The sequence below is a fragment of the Galeopterus variegatus genome, unplaced genomic scaffold (assembly GCF_000696425.1).
Source record: "Galeopterus variegatus unplaced genomic scaffold, G_variegatus-3.0.2 Scaffold1624, whole genome shotgun sequence".
NCBI lineage: Eukaryota > Metazoa > Chordata > Mammalia > Dermoptera > Cynocephalidae > Galeopterus > Galeopterus variegatus.
The window spans coordinates 183,092-194,453 of NW_007727735.1; the positions used below are offsets into that span (position 1 = coordinate 183,092).

The following is an 11,362-nucleotide window of genomic DNA, read 5'->3' on the forward strand; positions in this document are numbered from 1 at the left end:
TTCAGTCTCTTTAGGATTAACACTCGAAATTCCCAGTCATTCATTTCAAGGGCTTCTTGTTCTATGGGAGAATGTGTTTGGAAGCTTTGCTTCTGTTTCAATCTTTTGGAATAGTTTGTAAAGAATTGGTGTCAATTCTTCTTTGAATGTTTGGTAAAATTCTGCTGTGAATCCATCTGGTCCTGGGCTTTTCTTTGTTGGGAGCCTTCTGATAACAGCTTCAATCTCCTTTATTGTTATCGGTCTGTTCAAATTTTCTACGTCTTCATGGTTCAGTTTTGGGAGCTTGTGTGTGTCCAGAAATTTATCCATTTCCTCCAGATTTTCAAATTTGTTGGTGTATAGTTGTTTATAGTAGTCTCGAATGATTCCTTGTATTTTAGATGAATCAGTTGTAATATCACCTTTTTCATTTCTAATTTTTGTTATTTGAATCTTCTCTCTTCTTTTTTTTTGTTAGCCATGCTAATGGTTTGTCAATTTTGTAATATAATTTGAAGTTGGGAAATGTTATGACTCCTGCTTTATTATTTTTGGTCAGGATTGCTTTGGCTATTTGGGGTCTTTTGTTGTTCCATATGAATATTAGGATTTTTTTTATTTCTATTTTGATTTCTGTGAAGAATTTCATTGGTATTTTGATGAGGATTGCATTGAGTCTGTAGATTGCTTTGGGTAGAATGGACATTTTCACAATGTTAATTCTTCCAGTCCAAGAGCACGGTATGTCTTTCCACCTTTTTGTGTTCTCTTTAATTTCTTTCAGTAGTGTTTTGTCATTCCTACTCTACAGATCTTTCACCTCCTTAGTTAAATTGATTCCTTGGTATTTTATTTTTTGGGTGACTATTGTAAATGGTCTTTCTTTCTTGATTTCTTTTTCTGCTACTTTGTTATTGAAGTGTAAAAATGCTACTGATTTTTAGATTTTGATTTTGTATCCTTGAACATTACTGAAATTGTTGATCACCTCTAAGAATTTTTTGGTAAAGTCTTTGTTTTTCTACATATACGATCATGTCATCTGCAAACAGGGACAGTTTGACTTTGTCCTTTCCCATCTGGATGCCCTTTATTTCTTTCTCTTGCCTGATTGCTCTGGCTTGTGTTTCCAGTACTGTGATAAATAAGCATGGTGAGAGTGTCCATCCTTGTCTTGTTCCTGTTCTTCAGGATGATATTGGTGATTGGTTTGTCATATAGGGCTTTTATTGTGTTGACATAATTTCCTTCTACACCTAATTTGCTGAGAGTCTTTATCATGATGGGATGTTGAATTTTGTCAGATGTTTTTTCTGCATCTATTGAGATAATCATACGGTTTTTGTCCTTGCTTTTGTTGAAGTTGTGTATCACATTTATTGACTTGTGTATGTTGAACCATCCTTGCATCCCTGGGATGAATCCCTCTTGATCAGGGTGTATGATTTCTTTGATGTGTTGCTGTAATCTGATGGCTAATATTTTGTTGAGGATTTTTGCATCTATGTTTATCCAGGATACTGGCCTGTAATTTTTTGTTGTTGTTGTATCTTTGTCTGGTTTTGGTATCAGGGTGATGCTGGCCTCATAGAATGAGTTTGGGAGAATGGCTTCTGTTTCAATTTTTTAGAGTAGTTTGAAGAAAATTGGTATTACTTCCTCTTTGAAGGTTTGATAGAATCCAGCTGTAAAGTGATCTGGTCCTGGGCTTTTCTTTGTTGGAAGATTGCTGATTTCTGCTTCAGTCTCATTGCTTGTTATTGGTCTGTTCAGGTTTTCTATTTTTTCTTTGTTCAGTCATGGTAGTTTGTATGTGTCCAGAAATTTATCCATTTCTTCCATGTTTTCATATTTGTTGGTGTACAGTTATTTATAATAATCTCTCATGATTCTTCATATTTCTTTGGTATCAGTTGTAATGTCTCCCTTTTCAATTATGATTTTTGTTATTTGGGTCTTCTCTACTTTTTTTTTTTTTTTTTTTTTTTTTTTTTTTTGTTAGCCTAGCTAATGGTTTGTCTATTTTATTTATGTTCTCAAAAAAACACAACTTTTTGTTTCATTGATCTTTTGTATTGTTTTTTGGGTCTCTATTTCCTTTAGTTCTACTCTGATCTTAATTATTTCTTTCTGTTGACTGCTTTTAGGAGTGGATTGTTGTTCTAGTTCTTCGAAGTGTAGCATTAGGGCATTTATTTGAAGCTTTTCTGTTCTTTTCATGTAAGCATTTATTGCAGTAAACTTCTCTCTTAGTACTGCTTTTGCAGTATCCCACAGGTTTTGGTATGATGTATCTTTATTTTTGTTAGTTTCAAGTAATTTTTTGATTTCCTGTTTAATTTCTTCTTGGACTCAAAGGTCATTCAGGAGCCTGTTGTTTAGTTTCCATGCACTTGTATAGTTTCCAGAGTTTCACTTGTTATTGATTTCTAGTTTTAATCCATTGTGGTGTGAAAAGACACTTGGAGTGATTTCAATTTTTTAAAATTTGCTGAGACTTGATTTCTTTCTTTCTTTAATTTTTATTGAATCAAAATTGATTATACATATTTTTGGGATTCAATGTTGACATATGTTGATCAAATCAATATCACTAGCATATATATTGTTACAAATTGTAATTATTCTTGTCCAATCCCTCCTCATCCCCTTTTCCCTCCCCCCTCTAATTACCCTAGATTTCTTCTCTCCCTCTGAAAGAATAGTGGTTCCTCTGTTGATTTGCTGCCCAAATGATCTGTCCAATGCTGAGAGGCACGATCAGGCCCCCCAGTGCAATCATAGAGCACATGCCTCTTCTGTCACTATGAAATGGGCTCTGTGGGGAGAGACATCCTCCTCCTTTCTTTATCTCTGCTGGTGACTCTTCTTGTGTCAATGCTAAGAGGTGTGTTCAGGTCCCCCAGTATTATCATAGAGCAGATGCTTCTTCTGTCTCTCTGGAATGGGCTTTGTGGAGAGGGACATCCTCTTCTTTTCTTTGGTCTCTGCTGGTTACTCTCCTTGTGTCAATGAATTCCAGTGGCTGGTGGACCATCTGCATGATGGTTGTGGTGTCTAGCTGCCTTCACAGCAGCCATGGATATCGTGGTGGCTATGGTGGGCCACCCACATGGAGGAGATGATTTTGGCATGCTCCTTGGTGCTGATAGTGTGTCTGGTTGTGGAGAGTGTCCGATTCCCGGCTTCATACCCCGAGTCCCCAGGCAGGCCCTGAGGCATTGGCGAGGTGAGCCTGGTTGTGGGAGGGGAGACTGGTCCCTTTCCTCATGCCTGGCTCCCCGGGCAGGCCCTGAGGCACTGGCGAGGTGTGCCTAGGTGCAGGAGGGGGATCCGGTCTCCTTTTCCATGCCCTAGGTCCCTGGGTGGGCCCTGAGGTGCTGGTGGAGTATGCTTGGTTGCGGGAGGGGGGTCTGGTCCCCTCCCCGTACCCTGGGTCCCCAGGTGGGCCCCGAGGTGCTAGCGAGGTATGTCTGGTTGCCGGAGGGGAGTCCAGTCCCCTTCTCCATGCCCTGGGTTCCTAGGCAGGCCCTCACGCCTTGGCACAGTGAGCCTGGTTGTGGGAAGGGGGGTCCGGTCCCCAGCTCCATATCCTGGGACCCTGGGCAGGCCCCAAGGCACTGGCGAGGTGTGCCTAGTTGCAGCAGGGGAGTACAGTCCCCTTCTCCATGCCCCTGGTCCCTGGGCAGGTGCTGAGGCACTGGCACAGTGAGCCTGGTTGTGGGAAGGAGGGTTTGGTCCCTGGCTCCATATCCCGGGTGGGTGGGCCCTGAGGTGCTGGTGTGGTGTTCCTGGTTGCAGGAAGGGTGTCTGGTCCCCTTCTCCATGCCCCGGGTCCCCAGATGGGCCCCAAGGCGCTGGCAAGGTGTGCCTGGATGCGGGAGGGGGGTCTGGTCCCCTTCTCCATGTCCCAGGTAGGTCCCTGGGAAGGCCCTGAGGCACTGGCACGGTAAGCCTAGTTGTGGGAAGGGGGTTCCGATCCCCCCCTCCATACCCTAGGTCTCTGGGAAGGCCCCAAGGCACTGGCAAGATGTGCCTGGTTGCAGAAGGGGGGTACTGTCCCCTTCTCCAAGCCCTGGGTCCCTGGGCAGGCCCCAAGGTGCTGGCACAGTGTGTCTGGTTGTGGGAGGGGATTTGGTCCCTTTCTCCATGCCCCAGGCAGGCCCTGGGGTGCTGGCACGGTGTGCCTGGTTGTGGGAGGGTGGTCTGGCTCCCTTCTCCATGTCTCAGGCCCCTGGGTGTGGCCCTGAGTTGCTGTTATGGTGTGCCTGTGTCTGGGAAGGGGGGGTCCGGTCCCCAGCTGCTAGCTCCGGGTCTCCGGGTGGGACCTGAGGCATTGGTGATGTGCCTGGATGTGGGAGTGGGGTCTGGTCCTGGCTCTAATCCTCAGGTTCCTGGGCAGGGCCCCAAGGTGCTGGTCATGTGAGTGGTTGTGGGCAGGGGTCCTGCCCCTGACTCCATACCTCATGCCCTGTGGTTGGGCCCCAAGGCATTGCTGGCGTGCCTAGGCTGGAATCAACTTTTTGTCCTATGCTTACTTCTAACATGGAGGAACTTCCTGTGGGAACCAGTACTTGAGCTGTGTGGTTTAATAAATGGCTGCTTTGCTACTGTTTCCCTAGGGAAGGCTTTTGTGCAACTCAGGGTTTAATGGTTGACCTTATAGGTACTTCTGGCTCTCCAGGTACTCGTTGCACCCAGGTTGTGTAGAAGCTCTGATCTGGGCCTGAGATTTTTCATCAAATCGCACCCTATGCAATTCTGCATTTCCAACGAGTCTCCTCTGAGTGGTCCTGTGCTGATTGGGGGGCGGATCAGCTGTCCTTGCTGTGTCCCAGTTTTCTCCCGGTAAGTCTGTCTCCCCCACTGCCCGTGCTCCAAACAATTCCTATGGGACGGGCCCTGCGCTGGTCCCTTCCGATGACTCACTGGCTTCTGAATGGCTCCCCTTTTTCAGCTGTTCTGGCTCCTTGCTCCTGCATGGGTCCACAGGAACCCTGTTAGTGGTCTTGCTGTCCTGGGGTCACCAAAGTCCTCTTCTCCCCATCCACCTCCAAGTAACTTCATCTAAAGGGCACGGCTGTGGCTTTTGCCGGCTCCTGCTCCACACGCTCCAGCATTAAAGTGTCCACAGCCCAAAACGCTGAGAGCAGTTTTTTCTTTCTCTCATTGTGGTTTCTCCCACCTTCATGAGTTCCATAGGTCTCTCCTCCTCTTCCCCTGAGCTCTAACAGCCCCAGCTTGGCTGATGTTACATTTTTATAGTTGTAAATTCATTGATTTGTGGGAGAGAGTGACACTGGGGACCATCTATTCCACCATCTTGACCAGAAGCTGAGACTTGATTTGTAACCTAACATGTGGTCTGTCCTGGAGAATGTTCCATGTGCTGATGAGAAGAATGTATATCCTGTAATTGTTGGATGAAATGTTCTGTAGATATCTGCCAGTTCCAATTGGTCTAAGGTGTAGTTTAAATCATGTGTTTCTTTGTTGATTTGATGCCTGGAAGATCTGTCCAATGCTGAGAGAGGGGTGTTCAGGTCACCCACTATTCTCATATTAGTGTCAATTTCTTTTTTAGGTCTAAGAGTGTTTGCTTTACATATCTGGGTGCTCCAGTATTGGGTGCATACATGTTTATGATTGTTATGTCTTCTAACTGGATAGATCCCTTTATCATTAAATAATGGCCTTCTTTGTTTCTTTTAATGGTTTTTGGTTTAAAGTCTATTTTATCTGATATAAGAATAGCTACTCCTGCTCATTTTTGGTTTCCATTTGCATGGTTTATCTTTTTCCATCCCTTCACTCAGTCTGTGTGAGTCTTTAGAGATGAGGTGAGTCTCTTGAAGATGGCAAATAGTTGGGTCTAGCTTTTTTAATCCAATCAATTAGTCTGTGTCTTTTGAATGGGGAGTTTAATCGATTTACGTTTAGGACTGTTACTGACGGGTATTGCTTTGCTCTTGTCACTTTATTGCTTTTTGTTTAGATGTTTTAAATTTCTTTTGTTCCATTCTTCCCTTTTTATTTTTCATCTTCAGTGTTGGTTGGATTTTTGAGGTGGCATGATTTAGCTTCCTTCTCTCTTTTGCATTTTTGTTTTATGGTGGGTTTTGCTTTTTCTTGTGTATCTATAATAGTGATTATTGTTTTCACATTCCAGATGCTGTACTCCTTTGAGAATTTCTTGCAGGGCTGGTTGTGTGGTGGTGAACTCCCACTATTTTTGTTTGTCTGGAAAATACACTATTTCTCCCTCATTTATGAAGGCTAACATTGCTGGGTATAGTGTTCTTGGCTGGCAATTTTTTTCTTTTAATATTTTGAATATGCCAACCCATTTTTTTCTGGCCTTTAATGTTTCAGTTGAGAAGTCTGCTGTTAGTCTGATGGGGGCTCCCTTATAGATGACCTGATGCTTTTCTCTTGCTGCTTTTAGAATTCTCTCTTTGTCTTTGAACTTTGCCAGTTTGACTATAATGTGTCTTGGAGAGGATCTTTTTTGGATTGAATCTATTTGGGGATCTTTGGGCTTCCTGTATCTGAAGGTCTATGTCTCTCCCTATACCTGGGAAGTTTTCTGTTATTATTTTCTTGAATAGGTTTCCAATGCCTTTTCCTTTCTCCTCCCCCACTTCTGGAATACCCATGATTAGAATGTTTTTGCACTTGAAGTTGTCTGCTAGCTCCTTTAGACTTTTGTCATTCTTTAAAATTCCTTTTTTTTTTTTTTGTCTTCCTGGCTTATTTCAAAAAGACTGTCTTCAAGATCTGAAATTCTTTCTTCTGCCTGCTCTAGCCTGCTGCTCAAGCTCTTTTCCCTGTTGTGGTCTTTATTTCATTGAGTGAATCCTTCAGTTTTAGAAGTTCTGCTACATTATTTTTTAAGGTATTAATTTCTTTGTATCCTTCATATCGTGGATATTTTTTCTTGTTTCATTGTGTTCTCTAATTGAGTCTTGTCTTTTCTTTGAGTTTTCTTAAGATCATTGCTAGGAATTCCTTTTCAGATATTTCAAGGTTTTCCTGCTTGATGGTGTCTGGTACTTGAGAATTACTATTTTCCTTTTGTGGTGTCATATTTTCTTGTTTATCTGTAGTTCTAGTTTTTTTTCATTGATGTTTGGTCATCTGGTAGGAGAAGACTTCCTCCTCTATTTATAGATTCTACGGGTGACTCTTCTTGTATCAGTGCAGTCGAGTGTGTGGACTGCCTGTAGGGTGGCCATGGCTGCCACCATGGTGATGATTCGTCCTTGTGGTGGCAGTAGGTGTGGCAGTGGCTGTGGTAGACCACCTTGACTCTGATTGGGCCATGGGTAGGCCTTTCCAGGGCTTATGTCTGGGCCCATGGTGGCATTCAGGATTGCACTCACTTCAGCTCCTGGTTGCCCGATGGGCAGGCCTCTCTGGGGCTTGGGTGTGGGTCCAGGGCAGTGGTGCATGGGACAGTGCTCACCTCAGCCCCTGGTTGCATGGTGGACTGGCCTTTCCAGGGCTTGGGTGTGGGTTGGGGCAGTGGCGCAAAGAGTAGTGCTCACCTTGGCTCCTCGTTGCATGGTCCATTTCCCTAATTTTTCAAAGATTTTTCTCACTAATCATGAACTAAAAAATGGCTCAGGGAAGAGAAAAGATTCCCACCCCACCTCCCTCTGCCATTGCTAACTAGAAGAAATCTTATTTCAGAATTTTTTGGGGATCCAAGTCAGGTACTGAACCCCAAAACTAATTTAGCACATTTATTCCTAAGAAATCTAGGGCATCCCTTCCACATTTTTCCTCAAGTCTCTATAGTATGCTCAAATTATAAAGAAGATATTTTAAGCCCCTCTCTTTGCATATCAAGAAGGCCCAGGGAAATACAGCATCTCACCCACAATAGTAGAACGTTCAGGAGAGCAGAAACCAGAACCTGCTGTCTTGACTCCCCACCTCTCTTTTTGATAAGATTAAAAAGCCTTTTCCCTAAGTCCTTAGATATATATGCTGGAAAGGAAGGAGGGCTTCCCATCTGAGGAGCAGCTTCAAAAATAAGGAAAATCTAGGTATAAAACATAAAATTTGATTAGGAAGTGACATATTTACGCAGCAGTTGATGCAAGCAACTTATTTTCTATGATATTATCTTTAGCATGCATGTTAGGCCCAGGAACTATGACCTATGCTTGCATGTATTTTACAATTTATTTAACATAGCATTTCCCAGTCATGGTGTGGAAACTTGTTTGGTGTGGTCTCTTGGGTGGAGTGTCACAAGTAAGTTGTTATTAATAACAGTTTTTTTACTAATGTGAACTAAAGGTCACCTCTATAATAAAATCACTTTCCCTTGCACAGATACCTTTCTTGAGAGAAAGAAAAGGGGATCACTTATAGTTAGCACATTAGAGGATGACTTAAAGCCTTGGCACTACACCCATGGGAGGTTAACAGACCTTTGAATGTCATCTGTTACTTGGGTCTAAAAAGAAAATATGTTGAGAACTGCCAATCTAATATATTTAAGGTGCTTAATAAGTTGCAATACTATATTTTCACAGCAAAAATTTTAAGTTCATTCATTCAACAAACATTATTCATTTGTTAAAGACCATGAAGTGACTGGTGATGCTAGACTTAAGCTTGTATGATGTCCTGAGCCTGTAGGTTGCAAGGAACAAATTTCTATGCTGTGGATTTCAACTCTTTGTGAAAACATGAGTATTTCTGGGCATTTTCACCTGGCATAGTATTGAGAATACCAGATTAAATGGGATTGTGAACCCACTGCCTAGTTCTGGATTCTGAGGGACTTGCCCTAGATTTACTGATGCAATAGCTAATGGAAGCAGATTGCTTCAGGCCTATATCCCTGGGGCTCAGCTGGAATGCACTAACCTCAACCAAATAGGAAACCTAATCAGTCACACGAGGTTATCCACCACACTACTAATATGTCAGGATTAATTTTCTTAAAGAATCTGCCAACCTACAATTCCTTTTCACCCTTTACATATATATCAAAGGTACCATGTCTTTTTGCTTGTTAAAATGACCACTGGGGGAAATTTTTTTTTTTTTCATGTAGAAGGCCCTTGGTTAGATGAAATGCAAATTGTATGTTAGTATGTGAAAGTCCAGAGGACATGTAAAAAAATGCATAATAATAAATCATAAGAACACAGAGGAAAAGGGGTCAGAGGACTGTTCTTTTACTATGAGGAAATTCTGTGTAAAACGGGATTCTCAGGTTGAAGGACTGGTTTAATGATTATGCTAGAATTATTTTTAATATTATAAAAGTCCTTTTTTTCCACTTGAACAGCATCAAGTGTACAGATAAGTGTTGGAAAGGGTTTTCTTAAAAAAAGACTTGCATATCAAATCAAAGTCTTGGCTTTTAAGAATGTAGGCTTCCTTTGTTTAGTCAAATAAATTGCTTTTTTATTTTAGGCTCTCTCTGTAACTAAATAAATTCTGGTTTTATGGTTGAAATCTATAAGAAAACTGCCTGTTCAACTTATATCATAGAATGATTATGTATACATCTTTTAAAAATATTTACATACCAACTAATGAAAAGAGAACTTTGTTATGAAACTCTTACAAGTATTAGAATTAATTAGCTTTACATTAAAGAGGATTATAATCTAGCTTTCCAGAGTAATAAGATTTAGCTAAAGGGTTGTGCTTTTTGTTCTAAAGAAAGATGTAACTTCCATTTTTGTTTTGCAGTGGAAGGACTTTGTGAAGGAATTGGTGCTGGATTAGTGGATGTTGCTATCTGGGTTGGTACTTGTTCGGATTACCCAAAAGGAGATGCTTCCACTGGATGGAATTCAGTGTCTCGCATCATTATTGAAGAACTGCCAAAATAAATCCTTTAATTTTCATTCCCTACCTCTTTTTTTATTATACCTTTGAATCGTTCATTTAAATGAGCTTTTAAAAATAATTTTTATGTATACATCTGAATGAAAAACAAAGCTAAACATGTTTACAGACCAAAGTGTGATTTCACACTGCTTTCAAATCTAGTATTATTCATTTTACTTCAGTCAAAAATGTTTTGAGGATGTTTTAGTTTATTAGAATACTTTCTTCATACTCCCATTTCCTATAATATTCCAAACCTATAATTTGGAATGTCATTGAGGTCTTCAGCTTTTTCTATTCTTTTAGTACAGCACTTAAAAAATATAAACTTACCAGTCTTTGTACAAGTTGTAAATGTTCAGAATTGTTTTATATCTGTTAAATAAAATTTATTTCAAACAACTTTAATATCTTTAAAATAACTGCCACTAAAATTGGAGTTTCTAGTACTTTATATCTGAAAAGTTGAGTTTTATCTTTGTTCATTTAATAATCATTTATTAATTTTTAGTACAAATATTATATGGATTTATATTTTGAAGGGTATATAGAGAAAAGGGTGTTTATGTGTCAGGAAATACACGAGCACTTTTGGAATTTTATCTTTATTTAACAAAGTGAAAAAATGTGGACTGTGGCCTCAAATTGCTTACCATTTGGTGGAGAGAATCAGACATATACAAAAATAACAATGAATCAAAGATTAATATGTTGATTGCCATGAAAGTGTTAAGGAGGAGGATGTAATTCAAAAGAAGAGCGATCGCTTCTGGCTGAGGTCATTAGGAAGAATTCATGAAGGAAGTATAGGTATAAAACTGATAAAGTTAAGTGAATTCTGGCTTTAATTGGAAGTATCAGTATAAGCTGACAAAGTATTTTATCTTAAATAAAACTACAAAATAACAACAAAACCTCCTGGCTTTATTCACTGAAAAGGCCTAGGAACAATGACCAATCCAGTTAGTGATGCCCAGATTGTGGTCTCTACATAATATTTACTACAAAAAGGAACTATAGATCCTTGAAGAAATTGGGCGATTTCAGCTCTGGGGCAAGAAATGTACAATATGAGCCTGTAACATCTTGCCATACTGGAAAACAAGTAGCTATGACAGACAGCTCAAAAGGATCGAAGAGCCAACTTGGATTGTTTCCCACTGGCAAAGATGATATGATTTAAGCATCAATAAAGATAACTGCAATAGTTTGAAATACATCAAATGTGTTTAAATGCATGAGTTCATAATATATTAAAATTCATTGGTCAACTTACAGGGTGCCAGCAAACGAACTTGTTAATTTAAAAATTGATAAATAGAGAGGACCTAGCATTTATTCTGCTTTCTCTATATGAACTGTACCTCTGGGTAGTCAAATTGTTGATGAAGGGAAATTTCTCTTTATAAATTATATATACACACAGTACTATATATCTTATAGTAATATGGTATATTGGAAAAGCTAACAAATGAAGAAAGAGTGATAGAATATAACCAGTATATTCAGGACATAAAAA

The 11,362-nt window shown here is 40.4% G+C and overlaps 1 protein-coding gene across 1 annotated transcript in view; it reads left to right on the forward strand.

Annotated features, from left to right (window-relative positions):
- Positions 1-10,257, forward strand: part of CTHRC1 (collagen triple helix repeat containing 1) — a 22,255-nt gene extending 11,998 nt beyond the window's left edge. Inside the window, exon 4 of the mRNA XM_008578048.1 lies at positions 9,703-10,257. Coding sequence (XP_008576270.1) covers positions 9,703-9,845 — 143 coding nt within the window. The 3' untranslated portion in view covers positions 9,846-10,257. The remainder of the gene's footprint in view (positions 1-9,702) is intronic.
- Positions 10,258-11,362: the final 1,105 nt, after the last annotated feature.